At 63.3% G+C, this 20,785-nt stretch overlaps 3 protein-coding genes across 3 annotated transcripts in view; all 3 read left to right on the forward strand.

Annotated features, from left to right (window-relative positions):
• Nucleotides 1-260: 260 nt before the first annotated feature.
• Nucleotides 261-5,032, forward strand: SLC39A3 (solute carrier family 39 member 3). Its single transcript, XM_039566177.1, has 4 exons — nt 261-359; nt 961-1,109; nt 1,735-2,042; nt 2,437-5,032. Exons 3-4 carry the CDS (start codon nt 1,836-1,838, stop codon nt 3,169-3,171), a joined length of 942 nt encoding a protein of 313 aa, XP_039422111.1. The 5' UTR covers nt 261-359; nt 961-1,109; nt 1,735-1,835; the 3' UTR covers nt 3,172-5,032.
• A 1,726-nt stretch (nt 5,033-6,758) lies between these two features.
• Nucleotides 6,759-10,204, forward strand: DIRAS1 (DIRAS family GTPase 1). Its single transcript, XM_039566178.1, has 2 exons — nt 6,759-6,838; nt 9,055-10,204. The coding sequence occupies exon 2, from the start codon at nt 9,076-9,078 to the stop codon at nt 9,670-9,672; it is 597 nt and encodes a 198-aa protein (XP_039422112.1). The 5' UTR covers nt 6,759-6,838; nt 9,055-9,075; the 3' UTR covers nt 9,673-10,204.
• Nucleotides 10,205-15,094: 4,890 nt separating this feature from the next.
• The window catches only part of GNG7 (G protein subunit gamma 7), a 49,566-nt gene continuing 43,875 nt past the window's right edge, over nt 15,095-20,785 (forward strand). Inside the window, exon 1 of the mRNA XM_039566181.1 lies at nt 15,095-15,194. The gene's annotated coding sequence lies outside the window, so the exon portion shown is untranslated. The remainder of the gene's footprint in view (nt 15,195-20,785) is intronic.

Raw genomic sequence — 20,785 nt, forward strand, 5'->3', positions numbered from 1 at the left:
CTCCCGCAGCTGCCATTTGTGCAGTTGAACCACAAGGAGCTGCGAAGCGGCAGGAGCAGGGGCTGTCGGTGCGGGGGACGCTGTTCCAGGGCCGTTTTTCCCATTCCCGGTGCTCCCGGTTCCCGGTGATCCCGGTCAGCACCGGACAGCGCAGCGCGGCCGGCGCTGCCCCGGAACGCAGCGCTGCGGGACGCGTTTCCCGCGGACCTCAATCGCCGCTTCCCCCGTGCTGGGCGTGAGCGGATTGATTGACAGCTGCCGCAGCCAATCAGAAATCGATGCTCCCGCCTCAGCCAATAGGAGGGCGCCGTGGGCGGGCGCGTGTGGGGCGGCCTGGCCGGGAGCGAGCGGGGCCGGCCGTGAGTGGACGGGGGGGGGGGGCGGTTACCGGGGTAACGGGGGGCGAGGGGGGGGCGGGGGTCGTGAGGGGATGGCGGGGCCGAGGAGGGGGCCCGGGGGTCACAGCGGGGCTGGGGGAGCCGGGGGTGCGGGGGACAGGGGCAGGAGAGAGGGGCTGGGCCCCCTCCCTGTGTGAGGGACCCCAAGCTCATCTTGAGGGGTTGGGGCTGGGGCGCCTCTCGCTGTGAGGGGCTCAGGGCAGACCCCAACCTCCTGTGAGGCCCCTCTGTTTGTGAGGGGCTGGAGCTGGGCCCCCTCCCCACCTTGGAGGGCTCAGGGTGGACCCCGACCCCCTGTGAGGGTCTCCCCAGCTGAACACTCCGCACTTGAGCTGCTCACCCCGCTCCCAGTAACTCTGAAACCCTTCCCCTCATCTCTGCTCCTTTTTGGGGTGCTCAGGGGTGCTGGTGGCCTGGGAGGAGCCCCCTCCTCGTCACCTCCTTTTAAAAGTGGCTGGGACCATCTCAAGCGGTTTCAGGGCTTAGAAGTGCCGGTTTTTAACAGAAAAACGGGGATCTAGGAGCTCACGGATCAGGAACTCCTTTGTTTTTCCTCACACAGAGCCCTGCCTGGTTTATATAATATTTCTCATCGCTTGGATGCTTCATTATGAGCCACTAAGCCGAGCAGGACCGGAGTTAATCCTTTGTTCCAGCAGTTTGCAGGCTGGGGACACAGCCCAGGTGTCGGTGCTGCTGCAGGAGGAGCAGGTGAGGAGAACCACCAGGAATTCCTGGTGCTTCCTTTCCCTCCGAGCTGCTCCCAGCCCCGCTCAGGGACGCTGGATGTGGCTGTCCCACCTGAACTCGGGAGGCTGAGGCTTTGGTGGGGGCTGGTTTGGGTTAAAAACGGGAAAGAAAGGGAAAAAACTGTGGTTAAAGCGTTTCTGGGGGGGAGCCAAAGGTGTTCCAGAGGTGTGAGGTCTGGAAAAGGAGGATTTTATCCTTTCCCTCTGCCCTGGCACAGGTGCCTGGTCGAAGATTTTGGACGTGTCCAGACCTGGAGTGAGTCAGTGTCACCTGATGGGTTCTGAATTCCTTTCTTTGTCCCTTGGAGAGGGACTTTTCACAGGGCCTGGGGTGACAGGACGAGGGGGAATGGCTTCCCAGTGCCAGAGGGCAGGGATAGGTGGGATACTGGGAAGGAATTCCTCCCTGTGACCTTGGGGAGGCCCTGGCAAGGATTTCCCAGTGGCTGCCTCATCGCTGGAAGTGTCCAAGGACCTTCAGGGAAGGGTGGTTTGCAGTGACCACAACAATCCCAGGGCTTTAAAATCCCTTTTGAATACAGTTCAGCTTTTCCCTGGAAAAATCTCGGTGTTCTTCCCATCTCCAGGGAGCTCCTTTCCCTGAGGCCTGTCCAGGCTGTCACCCACTGATGTCCCGGCTCTGAGCACATCCAGAGGGGCCCCTCCAGGGCCTGGAATCCTCAGCAGGATGAGGATTGTGGTGGCCAAGGTGCTGTGTCTGCTGGGAATCTGTGTCCTGGTGCTGGCCGGGGCCCTGCTCCCCGTCAGGGTCATCGAGGCCGACTACGAGAAGGCTCAGCGTTCCCGGAAAGTCCTGGCCCTCTGGAATTCCTTCGGAGGAGGCGTCTTCCTGGCCACCTGCTTCAACGCCCTCCTGCCCGCCGTGAGAGGGAAGGTGAGTGCTGATTAATTCCTGTGTGAGGGACGCCTGAGCCTGCAGGATCCCAGCCCTCATTCCTTGTGGGAATGGGGTGTGTCCTGCTGGAGTGGCCTCTGGAGCTCCCTGGAACATCTCTGCTGTGGCCGGTGCCTCATGAGGGGGAGCTGTGCCCGGCTCCTGTTGCTCTCTGTGGAACAAGGGGAGGTTTTTGGGGTGCAGAGGAGGCTGTGGGGTGGGAGGATCCAAACTCGCCGTGTTTGGAACAGCAAGGCAGAGAGGTTCCCTGTCCCCTGCCAAGGCCGGTATCCGAGGGTGTGGCAGCATCATGGACTCAGTGTCCATGTGGGAATGTCTCCCTTCAGAGGGATAAAGGGGATGGCTTCCCTGTGCATCTCTTGCTCCCTTCCAGCTCGATGAGGTCCTCAGGCAAGGCAACGTGACCACGGACTACCCGGTGGCTGAGACCATCATGATGGTCGGCTTCTTCCTGACGGTCTTCGTGGACCAGCTCTTCCTGACCTTCCAGAAGGAAAAACCCTCCTTCATCGACCTGGAGACCTTCAACGCCGGCTCGGACGTGGGCAGCGACTCGGAGTACGAGAGTCCCTTCATCGCCTCGTCCCGCGGGCGCGCCCTGTACGGGGAGCACGGAGCCCATTCCCACAGCCTCAACATCCCAGAACTGTCCCGCTGTGGCCCCCGGCGCCTGCTGGGGCTGGTGTTTGCCCTGTGCACTCACTCCATCTTCGAGGGCCTGGCCCTGGGCTTGCAGGAGGACGGCGGCAGAGTGGTCAGCTTGTTCCTGGGAGTGGCCGTGCACGAGACGCTGGTGGCCGTAGCCTTGGGCATCAGCATGGCCAAGGCCTCGCTGCCGCTGAGGGACGCGGCCAAGCTGGCGGTGGCCGTGTGCCTGATGATCCCGCTGGGAATTGGCATCGGGATGGGCATCGAGAGCAGCCAGAACGCCGCCGGCAGCATCGCGTCGCTGCTGCTGCAGGGCATCGCCGGCGGCACCTTCCTCTTCATCACCTTCTTCGAGATCCTGGCCAAGGAGCTGGAGGACAAGAGCCACCGGCTGCTCAAGGTGCTGTGCCTGGTGCTGGGCTACGCCGCGCTGGCCGGGCTGGTGCTCATCCCGTGGTGAGCCGGGAGCCTCGGGAAGCAAAGGGAGCAAAACCTCACCTCTCCCCTCCCACCGGCACCGGGAGGAGCCGCCCCTTCCACCGCCGCGGGCAGCTGGAGCAGCCCTGCCCGCGGCGGTGTTTCCACGATTACCTGAAAGAGGAGAATCTCCTCCCGTGTGCTCAGAGGGAGATGAGTGAGGAATATCCCGAGGGATTGTCCCTGCCCGAGGGGCTGCAGGGATTAGCGGACACAAACATTAAGGATCTGGGTAAACGCTGCTTTTTGAGTGTGAGTGGCTTCCTGCACTGCCCACAGCCCACTCTCCCTCCTTCCCCTCGCCCACGCTCCGGAACGGGCCGGGAGCCTGCTCCGGAGGCTCCGAGGAGGTGAGAAACAAACAGGAAAGGAGGCAGAGCAGGTGGGAGCAGGGATTGCTGGGCTGCACTAAGCTGCTTTCGCTGGCTTAGTTGGGAGCAAAACCTGGTTGTAAGAGCTGCCAAAAATAACATCCCTGTGGGACTCCGGCCTTCCGGGGCCCCACTCCCTCCGGCACAGCTTCCGGTGCTCCATCTGGGGCTCGGGGAGCTCGGCTTTCCCAGGGATTCATGGAAGAAATGAGGCCGGGCCCCTCTACCCTGCTTCCTCCTCAGCATTGGATCCATAGGCTGAGCACTCCCTAAGGAAAACCTCCAGCAGCGTGGTTTGGAAATCAGAGGATGAAGCCCAGGATGGTTGGGGTTGGGAGGGACCTTAAAGCCCATCCAGTGGCACCCCCTGCCATGGGCAGGGACACCTTCCACTAGCCCAGGGTGCTCCAAGCCGTGTCCAACCTGGCCTTGGACACTTCCAGGGATGGAGGGAGCAGATCCTCACATTATCCAGAGCCTGGGATCCATGAGCTTGCAGGAAACGGGCAGTAACCATTTCCAGCACGGATATTTTGGGGCAAACCCTTGCGTTTTCAGTGCTCTGCAGTCAGAGGGGTTGAGTAGTTCCCATCAGGGGCTGCTCCAAGGCTTTTCCAGGTTTCCAAAGGAATGAAATCACCTCCCTTGAGGGGAGTGGAGGTGGTGGAAAGGCTGCTGAGAGCCACAAGCAGATCGCAGTGGCTGCAGAGCGGGGCCCCCGGGAACCTCTGTGTGCTGCTGATCCCGTTGGATTTGCCCTTCGGAGCAAGGAGCCGGGATCAGAGGCTGGAGCTGGGAATGTGCTCCCCCCCCAGCCGTGTGACACAGCCTGGCTCAGGCAGGGGCTGCATTTTAATTACCCGGAGCCTTCGCTCCTGCAGCAGCTTCCGCCGGGCTCCTGGAAGCGCTGGTGGAATCATAAGGATGGCGCAGTGCCGGCAGCGGGAAGGAGGCTCGGAGCCTCCGCGGTGGCCCAGCTGCAGCATATGGAGGCAGCTGAGCATCATCTGACAGATCCTGGGGCTCGTTAGTTTAATTGCTGCAACATCCCCGAGTCAATTAATCTTCCTTTGAAAACCTGGAGTGGAGGGAGGTTATTTTGGGCCTGGCATGACACAAACCAGCAGGATGAGGAGAACGTGATTTGCCTCGGCGTGGTAAAGCCTCGGGGCTCTTTCACCTCTCCTGGGGGGTGACCTCGCGCCTGGGGGGTTCTCAGTGCTGCGGGGGACGAGGAGGGAGAGGTGACACCGTGCTGAGTGTCCCTTGCTGGGCTGTCGCCTCCGTTTCACACCCTCCTCCTGCTGGAGTTTGGGATCGGGGGAAGGGGGGGCTGTGAAGTGCCGGGGGGTGCTGAGCTCCCCCATCCTCATCCCGCCGCCCTGGAGGGGTTCATCCACAGGATCATCCCGTGCTCCAGGATGGAGGAGGAGGAGGCCCTGCTGCTCCCAATAAATTCCCTGGCCTTCTCCCCTCGCTGTCACTCGCTTTTTTTTTTTTTTCCCCGTGTCCACCATGGCTGCTCCACGTCCGGCTCACGCGGCGGCCGCACGTGCCCGGCCCCGGCGTGGGCTGAGCCCCTCCTGGGCAGCCAAACCCCTCCGGCCGGACCCCCCCCCAGAGCCCTGCTGAGCTCGGGGGAGGGAGGACAGGACCCCCCAGCACGCCCCGCTCGGCAGCGCCGTGATTCAGCCCTGCGTGAGCGGCCGCCCCGTTGCGTCAGGCCCGGCGGGGAGCTGCGGCTCAATGGAACGAGGAGGAGCCGCAGGAAAAGGATCAAGGAAAACTCATTCATTCCCTCTAACGAGGAGTATCCGGCCGGCTCCGAGCGCGCCACGGGGGGGGCTGAGGTTGCCACCCCTCGGCTCTTGTAACCTCACGGGGCGGCCCGAGGTCCCCGTGCCCCCCGCCCTCGCTGGGACGCGGTGCCAGCGCGTGGGTGCCACCGTGGCCCGGTGCCCGCCGGCTGCTATTAATAGAGGCTGCGGATTTTAATTGCTGCCACTCGCGAGTGGGGTGGGGGGGAGGCAGGAGCAGACCCCGGCTGTGACAGAGACTGTCGGATCCCCCGGGGGCACCGGTCACCTCCAGTGCCCAGTGCCTGTGGTGGGGCACAGAGCTGGGGACGGTCACCCTGGAGCTGTTCTGGTCCCACTCAGGCGCTGGGAGGGGCTCAGCCAGCACTTGAGTGTCCCACGGCCCCACAAAGGACCCCGGTGTGTCCCCTCAAGGGCCCCTCAGGGGTTTTGGGGCTCTGCCATGAGCAGGTGACACCAGCTGGTGACAAAGGCCCTGTGGTGTGAGCACAAGCTCCTGGTCCTGCGCTGGCGTGGCACCGTGACCACTGCGTCCCCAAAGCCTGGCATCACTGCTCAGGCCACCCCAACTGCCACAGGGGCTCAGGGCACCCTCTGCCACCCATGCCCTGCCTGGCTGGGATGTTGGCATCTGTCTGTCCTGTCCGTGTGTCCCCTGTCACCACCTGTGGGGCTCTGTCCCCATCCGCAAGTCCCTGGGCTGTTCCTCTTCAGGTGGCTCCGTGTCCCCACCTGTGCCCGTGTCCATGTGGGGTCCCTGTCTGTGTGTCCTCACCCCCAAGTGTCCCTGTCCGTGTGTCCCTGTCCGTGTGTCCCCACCCTGTGTCTCCCTGTCTGACTGTCCATCCTCACCCCCATGTGTCCCCATCTCTCTCCATGTGTTCCCATCCATGTGTCCCTGTCCCCATCCCCGCATGTCCCTGTTCGTGTGACCCTGTTTGTGTCTCTTCTCCGTGTGTCCCCATCCCGTCCCTGTCTGTCTGTCCCCATCCCTGTCCGTGTGTCCCTGTCCGTGTGCATCCCTGTCCGTCTGTCCCCATCCCTGTCCGTGTGTCCCTGTCCATGTGCATCCCTGTCCATCTGTCCCCATCCCTGTCCGTGTGCATCCCTGTCCGTCTGTCCCCATCCCCGTCCCGCCGCCGCCGCGTCCCGGAGCCGCTCGGGGCCAGGGCCGGGGGTCCGGGGCCCCGGGCGGGGCGGGCGCGGCGGGCGGGGCCGGCGGCGGGGCGGGATCGACTCTGCGGCGGCCGCACCGCACCGAGCCGAGCCGAGCCAAGCCCGCCGAGCCGAGCCGGCCCCGCCGCACCGGCCGCAGCCCCGCCGAGCCCCGCCGAGCCCCGCCGTACCGAGCCGAGCCGCGCCGGGCGGAGCGGAGCCGCCGCGCCGGGGCCGCCCCGGGCCGGGCCATGCGCTGAGGCCGCCGCGCCGCCCGCAGCCAAGGGCGGATCCCGGGCAGGACACGGTGAGGCGGCGGGCACCGCAATGCGACCGGCGCGGCGGGGGCCGGGGGAGCGCGGCCGGCGCGGGGACCGGGGGTGCTCCCGGCAAGGGCGGGGACCCGCGACCCTGCCCCGCCATCTCTCCGTGCCCTTCTCCTGCTTCTCCATCTCCATCCTGAGCGGGATGCTCGCCCGTCCCGCCCCTTCTCCCTCTTCTCCATCTCCATCCTGCCCCTCCATCCAGCCCCTTCTCCTGCCTCTCCATCTGGATCCTGCTCTTCCCCTGCCTCTCCATCTCCATCCCGAGCGGGATGCTCGCCCATCCTGCTCTTCCTCTGCCGCTCCGACCTCCATCCAGCCCCTTCTCCTGCCCCTTCATCCCTGCATCCTGCCCTTCCCTGCCCCTCCATCTTCACCCTGCCCTTCCCCTGCTCCTCCATCCCACCCCTGCCCTGTCCCTGCCCTCCATCCTGACCCCCAGGCCCCCCACCAGCCGTTTGTCACCCCCAGTGCTGGGGACCCGAGTGGAAGGGTGCTGGGGGGTCCCGGGGGGTGCAGAGCCCCCCGGCAGGATCAGGCCCGGGCTGGCCGGTGGTCCCTGCCCACAAGCTGAGGGGGGGCCGTGCTCCGGACCCTCAGGCACCGGGGACTGTTGTGATCGGGGCGCTTCTGGGCACGGGCCATGGGGTCACCCCAAAGAGCCCCCCCAGGGTCCGTGAGGGTCTGTCCAGCCCAGCCCCTCACCCCAGTGCCCCATGGCGGGGCTGTGAGGCCGGGAGCACCTTCAGCTGTGCCATGGACAGGTGGGACGGACAGGTGGAACAAGTGGAATGGGACAGGGGGCCATGGGACAGGTGGGACGGACAGGTGGAACAAATGGAATGGGACAGGGGGGCATGGGACAGGTGGGACAGGCAGGTGGCACAGGTGGGATGGCACAGGTGGGACAGGGCAGGACCGTTGCCAGCCCCAGCCAAGGTTGGACGTTCCCACGCGCCAACTCAGCCCCGGCCCCCGCTCCAGCCCCAGCCCCCGTGTGCTGGTGACGCTTACAGCGTGGTGGGATCCAAGGAGCCCACGGTGGGATGAGCTCCTTGGCTGCCCAAGGCCGCGGTGAGGGGCTCCTCCAGCTCCCAGCCTCACCTGACTCTGGTGTTTGGGGACACGCTGGGGTTTTGGGGCTGCTTTGCAGGGTCTGGACCCCCCGGTGCTGTGGGATGGGGATGCTGCGGGAAGGGGTTGGCTCCTCTGGAGATGCTCAGGGATGCAGGAGCTGCCGTGCCCAGGGCAGCCACTGGCACGGGGCTGTCTGGGGCACTTTGCTGTCCCCCTTCCCTGAATTGGGGTGGCAGGAGTGGAGCCGACTGGGGACAGTCCTAAAGCAGTGCCCAGGTCCCCTTCCCTCCCCTTCTTTCCACTCCTCCTGGGACTGGACACCTTTGGAAACCCTGTGCCATGGTGGGTTTAATGTCCCCAAGGCTCCGTGAGGGTCCTGCACACTCTGGGAACCCTCCTGGGGCAGAGCTGGTGCTGCCACCCCTGTGCTGCACTGGGGGAACCGGAGCAGGGCCCAGCCCAGGGCTCAGCATCGGTGACTCTGTGCCCCCTCATTTCACACCCCTTCTGCATCGCTCAGGGGGCACTGGGGACCCTGCCCAGGTCCCGGTGTCCCCTGTGGGTGGGCACCGAGGTGTGGCAGCATAAGAGTGGCCGGGAGGGGTCTCTGACCCACTGCCCACCACCCACGGCCATGCCACGCTCCTTCCCCCCACTCCCCTACGCATTCCTGGGGTGGGAGCAGAGCAGAGGGATGGCACAGGGCAGGGCAGGGTGGCAGGGAGTCACACGGGTGACAGGACACCAGCAGCATGGCCTGCGTGTGCAAGGCCACCTCTGTCCCTGGCCAGAGCACCCAGCTGGGCACTCCAGGTGCCACCACATCCTCACCAGGCCAGTGACTGCCCCGCAGAGCTGCTCCTGCTGCCCAGCTGGGCCCAGGGGGTCCCTGCCCAGCGTGCCCCCCCCCCGGCAGCCTCGGTAGCAGCTGTGGCGCCGGTGGCCGCGCTCAGCCATATGGCCACAGCGGGCGGCTGGTAAAAATAGCCAAGGCGGCTGCACCCCGGGCCAGCTGGCAAGGGCATCCCAAGGGCAGCGACCCCAGCTCCTGGCAGGAGCTGCATCTCAGGGGGGCCATCCGCTGGGTTCGGGGGGTGACGCCGCCTCCCCTGTCCCCCCGCAGCGGCGGCGACTGCAGGGCAAGATGCCGGAGCAGAGCAACGACTACCGGGTGGTGGTGTTCGGCGCCGGCGGCGTGGGCAAGAGCTCGCTGGTGCTGCGCTTCGTCAAGGGGACCTTCCGCGACACCTACATCCCCACCATCGAGGACACGTACCGGCAGGTGATCAGCTGCGACAAGAGCGTGTGCACCCTGCAGATCACCGACACCACCGGCAGCCACCAGTTCCCGGCCATGCAGCGCCTGTCCATCTCCAAGGGCCATGCCTTCATCCTGGTCTTCTCCGTCACCAGCAAGCAGTCGCTGGAGGAGCTGAAGCCCATCTACCAGCAGATCGTGCAGATCAAGGGCAGCGTGGAGAGCATCCCCATCATGCTGGTGGGCAACAAGTGCGACGAGACGCAGCGCGAGGTGGAGAGCAGGGAGGGGGAGGCCATGGCCAAGGAGTGGAAATGCGCCTTCATGGAGACCTCGGCCAAGATGAACTACAACGTCAAGGAGCTCTTCCAGGAGCTGCTGAACCTGGAGAAGAGGAGGAACGTCAGCCTCACCATTGACGGGAAGCGCTCCAGCAAGCAGAAGAGGACAGACAAAATCAAGGGGAAGTGCAGCATCATGTAGAGCCCCGGACTGGCCCGCGCCCCCCTCCCGGATACCCCCCTCCCTCCTTCCCCCCACGGCTGGACGTGGCAGTGGCATCGCAGCGGGACCGTCCCCTCGTCCTCCGTGTGCCATCACTGTGACTGTGCGGGGACGCCTGCGCTCGCCCCGGGGCCGGGGGTGAAGACGGGGCCGAGCCGAGGGACACGCGGCCACCCCCGCTGGGCACGGCAGGACCGGGGCAGGACCGGGGACGCGCCGCCGGGACGCCCGCACCACACTCCCCGCACTCACAGCACAACCGGTGGCATCGGGCCCGGCGCCCGTCGGTCCTCGCGCGAGGGAAAGACGGTTCCACGTAGGGGTGGCGGTGTCACCCTTGGGGACAGTCACACGCGTCCCGGGCACTCCCCCGCGCCCCCGTCCCCACGCCATAGTGCTCTGCTCCTGCGGGCAGAGACCCGGGGCGGGGGCAGCCCCTGCGCGGTGCCCGTGCCCCCCTGACCCCCGCGCCCCACAGCCTCATCGTGGTGCCATGACCCCCCCCCCCCGAGCCCCCAGCCCCGTCCTGGTGCCACGGCCCCCCCAGCCCCGTCTGCCACTGCAGCCCCCCGAGCCCCCATCCCGGCACCGCGGCCCCCTTGACCCCCGGCCCCATCGTGGTGCCATGACCCCCTTCACCCACCCCCAAAGTCCCCAACCCCACCCTGGCGCCGCGGGCCCCCCCGTGACCCCCCAGCCCCGTTCCGGTGCCGCAGCCGGAGCCGCCAGCCCAAGCACAAAGCATCGGGTCCGCGGGAGGTCCTGACCCAGCACAATCCTGGTGAGCTCCGGCGGGAGACCCCCGGCCCCACAGCCAGCCGGGCCCCCGCGCCCCCCGCTGCCCCCTCCCCACGCAGGACGCGTCCGATGCCGCCGTGCCGGGCGCTGCCGCGGTGCCCCGCTGGCGGCCGGTGCCACCCCGTCCTCAGAGTCCCCCCCGCCGGGTGGCCTGGCCCCACACCCTCGGGACCCCCCCGACACCCTCCAGCTCTGGCGCAGCCCCGCTTGTTCCCCCCTGGCCGGAGCGGGGTCCCCGCGCTGTCACCAGCCCCTCGTCCCCTCGAGGTTTGTCCCCTCGCTCCGGCCCCGCTCCTTCCCCCGCCGCCACCGGGGTGTCCCCGAGGGGGTGTCCCCGGGCAGGCCGAGCCCCCCCAGCTCCCCGCACCCCCCCCCGGCTTTTTACACGAGGACCCGAGCGCCCAGGGGACAAGGTGACGTGACGATGTAGCCTTTATTCTAGAAATAGTCTTCCTTCAATAAAGAGACGAGAAACGCTCCCGCGTCCCCCGGAGCCGCCCCCGGCCGGGGCGGGAGGCCACGGGGGGCGGGGGTCCCGAGGGGCACGGGAAGGGGGGCGAGGAGGGGTGGGGTGCACGGGTGTGGTGTGAGCGCGATGCGGTGCGCGTGCGGTGCGTGTGATGTGTTGTGCGCGCACACGGGGCCGTGGGCACACTCACGGCTCTGCGGGCTGGCCGCAGACACGCGTGTGCGCAAAGGCGTGTGACACGTGTGACGTGTGCGTGTGACGCGCGTGCGGGACAGCCGTGACGCGTGTGCACGCGCGCGTGTGTGCGGGGCCGCGTGCACGCGCGGTGCGTGTGTGCGCGTGTGTGTGCATGCGCGTGACGTGTGTGACACGCGTGGGACGCCCGTTCCCGCGCGCCGCCGTCCCCGCCGGGCGCCCCCCGCCCGTGCCCGTGGGGAGGGGGCGGGAGCGCGGCGTGTGCGTCATCACGCCCGTTGCCATGGAAACCATCGCTGCTCCCCGGGCGCGGGAGCCGCGTGGGCTCCGGGAGCCGGCGGGGGAAGGGGGGGCGGGGGGGGCGGGGGTGGGGCTGCCGCGGGCACCGAGGGCCTGGCGGAGGGCACGGCTCCGTGGGGATGGTCATGGATCTGTGGGGATGGCAGGGATCCATGGATACGGTCATAGATCCCAGGGCATTGTCGTGGATGCGTGGGGATGGTGTGGATCCGTGGGGATAGTTATGGATCTGTGGGGATGCTGTGGATCCACGGGGATGGCAGAGATCAGTGGGGATGGTGATGGATCCATAGGGATGGTTGTGGATCCATGGGGATGGTTGTGGATCCATAGGGAGGGTTGTGGATCCATGGGGATGGCACAGATCAGTGGGGACGGTGATGGATCCATGGGGATGGTTGTGGATCCATGGGGATGGCAGAGATCCATGGGGATGGTCGTGGATCCATGGGGATGGTCGTGGATCCACGGGGATGGCAGAGATCCATGGGGATGGTCGTGGATCCATGGGGATGGTCGTGGATCCACGGGGATGGCAGAGATCCATGGGGATGGTTGTGGATCCATGGGGATGGCACAGATCAGTGGGGATGGTGATGGATCCATGGGGATGGTCGTGGATCCATGGGGATGGTTGTGGATCCATAGGGAGGGTTGTGGATCCATGGGGATGGCAGAGATCCATGGGGATGGTGATGGATCTGTAGGGAGGGTTGTGGATCCATGGGGATGGCAGAGATCCATGGGGATGGTCGTGGATCCATGGGGATGGTCGTGGATCCACGGGGATGGCACAGATCTGTGGGGATGGTGATGGATCCATGGGGATGTGGGGATGGTCATGGATCTGTGGGGATGGCGTGGATCCCTGGGGATATTGTGGATCTGGGGGAACAGTCACAGCTCCACGGGAATGGCAGGGCTCGGTGTGGACAGCCACAGACAGGTCCGTAGGGACAGCCACAGCTCTGTGGGATGGTCACGGATCCGTGGGGATGCTCTGAGCTCCATGGGGACAGCCACAGCTCTGTGGGATGGTCACGGATCCGTGGGGATGCTCTGAGCTCCATGGGGACAGCCACAGCTCTATGGGATGGTCACGGATCCGTGGGGATGCTCTGAGCTCCATGGGGACAGCCGCAGCTCTGTGGGATGGTCACGGATCCGTGGGGATGCTCTGAGCTCCATGGGGACAGCCACAGCTCTATGGGATGGTCACGGATCCGTGGGGATGCTCTGAGCTCCATGGGGACAGCCACAGCTCTGTGGGATGGTCACGGATCCATGGGGATGCTCTGAGCTCCATGGGGACAGTCGCAGCTCTGCAGGGATGTCACAGCTCCCTGGCACTGCCCATGGGAACCACTCCTGCCTGTCCCTTTGTCCCTTCTGCGGCCTGGGGGGATTCGGGGCCCTCTGTGGGTGCCAGAGCAGGGCAGCAGGACAGGCACACGCGGGCGTGGGGACACTTGGTGCCAGTCCCCACCTGCTGGGACCCCTCGGGACTCTTTGGAGGGCTCAGGTATTTGGGGTGGCAGCTCCCCGGGCACCATCACACCAAAACTCAGAGCTCTTCCAGTGGCTCCACAACACCTTGGGGGCAGAAAATCTCTGCTTCCCCCCATTCCCGGGTCTCCTGCTCCCCATCTCTGCCCCCTCTGTTCCCCCCCCACTGCCCCCCACTTGATGGGGACCTGTGCCCGCCATGCCAGGGGACACCCCGGTCCTGCGGCAGCCCCGGGTGTCCCTCGGGATGCTGCCAGGGATGGCCCTCGGGACGCTCTCGCTCTCATCGGAGGTTCCTGGGAAGCGCTGGGTCCCTGCAGCCCCCCAGAACCCCATCCGGAACCCCCGAAAATCAGCGCAGGAGCGGGGGGGAGGATCCTCGCAGGGCGCCCGGAACCTCCCCCGGGTCCAGGCTTTAAACGAGCTGCTCCGGAGCGTTAATTAGCGGGATGAGCCATGGGATGAGCAGTGGGATGAGCCGTGCTGCAGCCCGTTCCCGTCGCTCCTCTCGCCATCAGGAGCCGTGGCTGCATCCCGCGGCCATAAATTTCACACAAATTCAGTTTTTGGGACCCAAACCAGCTCCTGGCACCGTGTCTCTCATTGGCATCGGTGCTGCGTGGAGTACTGTCACTCGTGTGCCTCCCCGCGGGGACCCTGGCACCCCTCGGGGGTTCCCCCACGCCCGGTGCTGCCCATCTGCAGGAAAAGCGGATTAGGGCACGGCGGGCTGGGACATATGGGAGCAAACTGGATTAAGGGAAAAATCAGCCTTCTTTGCACTAACAGGATTATGGAGTTTTCAGCCCAATTCCAGCGCAGCCGCCGGCGAGGGCTGTGCCGTGTGTGCCCGGCAGCGGGGCCACGTCCCCCCCCCGAGGTGGGAACAGGCCGGGCTTGGCATTTCTCCACCTCAATTCCCGCTGGGATCGCAGCTGCAACTGGTGCGTGCTGGTGTGGCCCTGCCGCGGGCCAGCACAGACTGGGATGCGCTGGGAAGCTGCCGGGGAGCGCTGGCTCCTTCCCGGGGGACGTGGCTGTGTCCCCCCACGGTGACTCCCGAGGGGACACCGGGCCCCCTTCGCCCCGCCGGGACCAGGCACCACCGGGGACCCGCCGGCCGCTCTCTCCCGGTGCCGGTGGCAGCTGGGGGGGGAATCAAAGCCTCGATTCAGGGCGTGATTTCCCGCTCCCCCCGCGCCGCCAGCGTGACTCCCGCCCGCTGCTGATTCATCCCCATGGATTTTCCCCTCGGTTCTCGGGGGCAGCAGCTCCCCAAGGTGGGGGGAGACCGAGGCTGCGACCCGCGGCACGCAGGGCTCGGCAGCGCCCGGCTGGGAAGGGCTGCGCCCGGGGATGGTTTGGGGGGGGTTGGGGTGCTCCAAGTCCTGTAACGGGGTCACAGAGGGGGTCTGTGGGACCCGTGGCCTTTCCCGTGGGGGCAGCAGCCACGCAGCCCTCGGGGGTCCCGGGTGGGCACGGGGGGGACTCGCACACGGGGTCCCTCCGGGAGATGGGGTCCCGCATCCCCCCACATCCTGCACCCCTCACCCGTCCACTGCTGTGGGGCACGGGCGCGACACACAGGGGGTGTCCCGGGAGCACCTCCCCCGCCTCTTGTCCCCCCGGGGCTGGGAAGGGCAAGAGGGGACGGGGGGCAGCACAGCACCCCCATATTTTGGGGGTCTCACAGGGCAGTGCCGGGGTGCTCACAGGGCTCCGGTCCGGCTGCACCGACGGCTGCGGAGGGGCACAGACTGGGGCATCCCGGGGAGGCCTGGGGGGCACCAGGGGGACCCAGGGGACGCCACACACCGGGGGATCCCCGGGGGTCCCGGGGTGTCCCCTCTCGGTGCCTCGCGCCCCGGCCGCCACGTGCCCCCTCCCACCTTATTAATATTAATGAGACGCTTATTTAGCCCCGCCCTATTTCCCGCCCCCCGCGCTGATTGGCCGCTCCTCCCGCCGCTCCTCCGCCGGCCCCGCCCCCTTCCCGCCCTCCCTCCGCGCCTCCGCCGCAACCGAACTTGGCGGCCGCTCCCGGACCCGCCCCCTGGCCGGACCGCCCCCCGCGCGCCTTCCTCGCGGGTTTCCCATTGGCTGTTGGCGCTGTCCATCAGGCGCGAGGGGCGGGGCCGGCACCGCCCGCGGGGCAGCAGGGTGCGTTGCGCCGCGCGGTGTCTGAGGCGGCGGCTCCGCTCCGCGCCCGCCGCGCCCTCTCCCGCCGGTACCGGTGAGGAGCCGCCGGGAACGGGGCGGGACGGCCGGGGACAGCGGGGGGGGACGCCCGGCTGCTTCAGGCCGCGGCTTGGCAGAGCCCCCGCCTCGACGCGGCCCTGCCCGGGGCCCCTCTCTCCCTGGGGGGAGCGGCGGGGCTGGGCCGGGGGCGCCCGGGGAGGCTCGAGGGGGCTCCGGAGGGGAGTGAGGGGGGTCTGGGCAAGGGGAGAGAGGCGGGGGGCCCGAGGAGGGCGGGAGGGATGGGGGTGAGGGGCAGGGGGGGTCTGGGAAGGAGATGGGGGCGCGGGGGGGCCCGGGCAGGGCTGAAAGGGGGCTGGGGTCGGGGAGGCTCAGGGAGGGCTGGGGGTGCGGGGGGGCTTGGGCAGGTGGAGGGGGGGCTGGGGGTACCTGGGGGCGAGGGGGGAGCTGAGCAGGAGGGGGGTGGGACGTGTTGGGGTGCTGGGGGAAAGGGAACCCCTGGGCAGGTCTGGGGGGAGGCTGGGGTGGGGGTTTGGGGGTTCTGGGGGGAGAAAGGGGGGTCCTGGGGGTGCTGGAGGCTGGCACAGGGTGGAGGATTGGGATGGGCAGCTCAGAGGGTCCCCATGGGGGTTACAGCACTGGGGGGTGATTGTGGCACAAGGCTCAGGGCAAGGAGCTGACGTGAGGATGTTTGGGGGGGGGGGGGGCACAGAGAGGGGCTGTGGTGGATTTTTGGGGTGTCCCCCAGGGCTTCGGATGAAGGAATTGAGTGGATGGGGCTGGAAGTGGGGGGCAGAGGGGGTGGCTGGTGCTGAGGGTGGGGTGGGATGGTGAGGGACATCTTTTGGGTGGATGAGGTGACAAGGGACAGGTTTTTGCTCTCTGGAATTGATGAGGGGCATGGTTCAGTGCCAGCTGCTTGGGAAGTTGGGGGACTTCATGGTGAGCAGTCCAGCCCCTGTTTTGGGGTGAAAAAGGAGGTTGGGAGCTCGGCAGAAGGTCCAACAGCACATAATTTACTTGTTTGTTTCCTGCGTGCGAGTTGAGGGTGGGTTGGAGTAGAGAGGAGCCGGTGGCTGGCGAAGGACAGCGGTGGGGGATCCCGCCTGATCCAGGCAGGATTTGGGAGGCATCAGGGAATGGTGTGGGTTACATAAAGGAGGGGTGGCTGCAGTATCGGGATTTTGTGTTATTGAGGTGTAGAGGAGGTAAGTGGGTGCCGCAGACAAAGAGAGAGAGAGAGAGAAAGCTGTCTCCTGCTCCTCACTTCCAATTAGAGGTGTGGAATGGGAAGCTGGGCGTCCTTTAGGAGTTGGGGAAGTGGAGGGAAGCAGGAATTGGAGCTGTGGGTATCTGATGTGGGATTTGCCTTCCGTCCTGGGCCGTGGCCATCAGGTGTGGCCTTAAACCAAAGCCAAACGGGCTGGGCTGGAGCCGTGTCTGCTCTAAGACACCTCTGCTGCTGCTTGTAGGAAGTTATTGTGGTATTTAAGGGGGTTTTTTTTGGGAAAACTGGCACCTTCCAGCTTTGTGAGCTTCTTGTGATGCTGCTCTGGACACCCAATGGTGGTGATTCCTACCAGGAGAAAACCTGGCGTGCGACAGACCACAGGAGTCAGCAACTCGGTATTTAATCCAAGTAAACTCGAGGCCTTTTAGGGGGTTGCTTGGTTTTCTTCAGGTGCTGCTGCTTCTCGGAGCTGAGCTCAGCCCTCCATCCTCGGGAGGTTCCGCAGGTCTTTGTCTCCCTGCTGTGTGGGATAGCCACAGGCAGGTGAGCAGATCCCTGAGGGTTCAGCTCCATGACCCTAAAACAAACTCAGGGAAATTTGGGACTCTGTAGCCACCGTTTATCCCATTCTTTTGTGGGGGGAAAATGGGGAAAAACTCCCCTCCCCCCAAAAAAAACCCCTGGATCAATACGGTTAACCAGAGTTGCTTGTCCCAGAGGTTTTCTCCTGCCATCTGTGGCTGTGACACGAATGGAAATGTCTCTTTTGTGTGGCTGCTGGGGGCGGGGAGGGGGTTGCGCTGGTTGACACAGTTTTGGTGCCCATTCCCGTTTTCCTGCTGTTTCCATCTTATCCTTGGGTGTGGTGTTTTGACGCCAGAGTTGCCCTGGGGAGGTTGATGGCGCTTTGAAGGAGGGGAAGAAGAGCGGCGGGCACGGCAGGGATCCGAGCCCCGCGGGAAGCGTTCCGTGGCCGGCAGAGGAGCGGGTGACAGGGGACACGGAGCTTTGTCCCTGCTCATCACCCTTCCCTGCGCCTTCCTGCCCGGTTTCCTTATCTGCCCGCCGAGATAACGGCCCTGCCTCGTGCCCTGCCGGGGTTGTCATCGCGCCCTGGAGCTCGTTAGCCTAACGAGGGCAGTGCCAGGCTCCCGGACCCGCTGCCTATCCCTGGGCTTGGCTCCGGAGGAACCGGACGCTCTGGCCTTTGGAAAACGCCGATTTCATGGCGGTTTCCTTGCTGTCGGTGTCGGGGACTCGTGGCAGTCCCTGCCCCGTTAGAGCCAGGGCTGGATGAGCTCCAGCTCCGGAATAATCGCCCTGGGAACGCTCTGGCTTGTGGAGGGCTCCAAGTAGCCACTTGTGCAGTGGCCAGTGGATGGGGGAAGCTGTTTGGACACCCTCAGGAGGAGGTGGCGAGCACAGAGCTGGAGCTGGCGCTTCGAAAAATCGTTTCCTCGCCTTTTCAGCCCTGAAAATGAGCTCGGAGTGGTTTGGTCAGTTTGGATTTGTAGAGCCCAGTGCAGCTCTGGAAGAGTTTTCAGAGGCTGTGGGGAGCAGCAGAGCTGGGAGAGGGGTGGAATAAAAGGGTGGGTGACCCAAAAACCTGGAAAAGCAGGGGGGAAGTTTGTGATTCCTTGGGGATTCTTGTGCTTGGAAGGGGAAAATGAGGGGGAAAAAGGGGTTTATGAAACATGGTGTCTCTGCTGATGTGAGAAGAAGTGAGGGACCTGCTTGAGGTGGTAGATCCAGTGCTGTTTTCCTCATTTTTATGAGAAATCAGAGGAAATGAGATCATCAAAAATCCTGGAATGGTTTGGGTTGGAGGGACCTTAAAGCCCATCCAGTGCCACCCCCTGCCATGGGCAGGGACACCTCCTGCTCATCCACGTTGCTCCAAGCCCCACAATTCCAACCTGGCCTTGATGTAAAGATCTCACAGTTGCACTTTGAGGTGGAAACCTCTAATTGCTTCAATATCCTGAAATTCCTGAAGTGGTTTAGCCACAGAAATCTGTGTAGAGCTGGATTCCAGATTCCCCAGCCGCAGCATCTCCGAGGTCTCTGCTCAGGGTGTTTCTCTCAGTCCTCCTCACCTGTTGCCAGGTGATTTCTTTTTTTTGCTTTATCCTCCTCTCCTCTGGCTTTCCCAGCAGAAGGAGAGACGCTGGGAAGGGAACAGAACTAAAACCAACACATAAAAATCCAGTTCCCTGCCTGCCCATTGTCATATTGAGACAAAAACAAGAACAAAAGCAAAGCTGGGAGAGAGCTTTGTCTTAAATATTAATTAGTCTGAGATTTACCCACTTAATTTGTACTTGACAATGAATTGCTGGGATTCAGAGAACTGGCAGAGCCCAGGCCTTGCTTTTGGTCCCCCCTGTTATCATCTGCTGCTGCTGGGTTGTGCCAAAAAGGCCCTTGATGAAAACCCTGGGACAAACGAGCCATTGTGCCCCAAACCACGGTGGCATTCTGAGTTTCTGAAAGTGAAACTCGCTCACAACTGCTCTCTCTCGAGTTTAAATCTTCCCACCCCCACCAAAACCACTTCTGAAATGTTGTGTCTTGCACAATCCTGGTGTTTCCCTCCTCCAAAATACCTGAACAACCACCAATTCATTTAAAAAAACAACAAAAAAATCCCCAACCAAAAGCGGTCCCGGTGATAAATTTGTTTAATTCAGGGAGTTCTTGCCGGTGGGTGTGAGGGGAGCGGCTCTGAGGGAGGTTTAATCTTTGTTTTAAGGTTCTAAGGGGTGCAGGGAGCTGGATTTTTCCCGGGAATGAGCTCTGGATTCAGCTGCTCGTTCCGATTCCGACGGGCTCGGAATCCGCAGTAGTTCAGGGTTAGGTTTTTGTGGAATGGGTGGGTAGGGATTGGCTGTGACGTTAAAGACAAGGAAAAAAAAAAAAGAAAAGAGGAAATTCGGGCACGCTGTTAAATACCGAGACACAAAACAGGAAATTTAGTTAAGGGTTGTGCTTTTTCGTAATTTATCGTGTGTTTTTTCCTCCTTCTGACAGAGGAGAAGGAGTTTTAAAGTACTTCAGCCTGGGTTGGGTCTGTACGACTGAAAACACTCCCAAATTCCCACTTCGAGATGGATTTTTAATGGGCTTTTCAGAAGCTGTAAAAGCTGAGAAACCTCAGCAGCTCCTGCTTTATTTTCATATTTCAGGGAGAAAACTGGAAAAGGGAGTTCTTTAAAAAATAATCTCACTCCTAATGGGAACAGAGGAGCTGGAAAATGGGCCCTGATTCCAGAGGGAAGGAGATTCCCCCTCTTGACACTTCCCAATTCCTGCTCAAGTGGCAGCAGGGAGGAGGTGACAATCAGGGATGGACATTTTCTACCATTCCCCAAAAGAAAAAGCTTTTCTGTTTTATTTCCAACTTGTCCCCTCTGGAAATAAAACAGAAATCTATTTTTAGATCTATAGAATAGTTTGGAGGGGTTTTTTTTTTTTGAGCCCTGCAGGCATTTTGTCCATTTCTGCCTCATCTGCTGTTAGAAAAATGCACAAGATTTAAACGTTCCTGGCGTGGTTTAACCCCTCCAGATCCCATCCCGAGCTTGGGAGCTGCAGGAGGATTTCTCTGGATGTCCTGCAGGAGCTGCTTTTGGGAGGTTTTTTGTGGTTTTTTGTTCATTTCCTCCACTCCAAGAGTGATTTCTCTTTTTTTGTTGCTGGCAGGGGCTCAGTGTTTATGCTCCATAAATCCTGACGTGTCCCAGCTGCTCCTCCGAGCGCTCGCCGTGATGCAATTCCCAAACAAATGTCGGGAATTTCAGAAAACTTTCTTATTAGGAAGGAAAGCAAGGCCTGAGGGGTTCTTTATTTCCTTTTTTTATTAAAGCAACACCTTTTGTTGAGGCTGAGAATTGCTGGTTGTGCTTCCAACTTGGGAATTCTATCCCTGAGTGGGATCTCAGCAGTTCTGGATGGTGCAGGAAGCTCCAGGTGCTGCATTTCCAGGGATCCACAGGAGCTGGCAGCATTTCCAAGGAGCTTCACGCTCTTGGGATGAAGTCTTGGGAACCATTTTTCCTGTAATCCATGAGCGCTGGGAGAGCATCCGATGGAATTCCGCAGGTTTCATTGTGCCAATCCCAATGAAACGTTGACATTCCCATCGTTTGGGTTATCCTGGAATCCTGATCCCTTGGCTTCTTTAGGATGATCTGGCCTCTCTCTGTGCCTTTCCTTCCCATTTAAATCCCAGTGCTGCTTTCCCTACAAAAGCCAGGTGTTCCCTGGAAGTTTCCCAGGCCAGGTTGCAGCACCCTGGGATAGGGAAAGCAGTCCCTGCCATGGCAGGTGGTGGCACTGGATGGACTTTTCCAACTCAAACCATTCCATGGTTTTCCAGACCGTGGGGATCTGCTCGG

This window comes from Corvus cornix, chromosome 28 (assembly GCF_000738735.6).
Source record: "Corvus cornix cornix isolate S_Up_H32 chromosome 28, ASM73873v5, whole genome shotgun sequence".
NCBI lineage: Eukaryota > Metazoa > Chordata > Aves > Passeriformes > Corvidae > Corvus > Corvus cornix.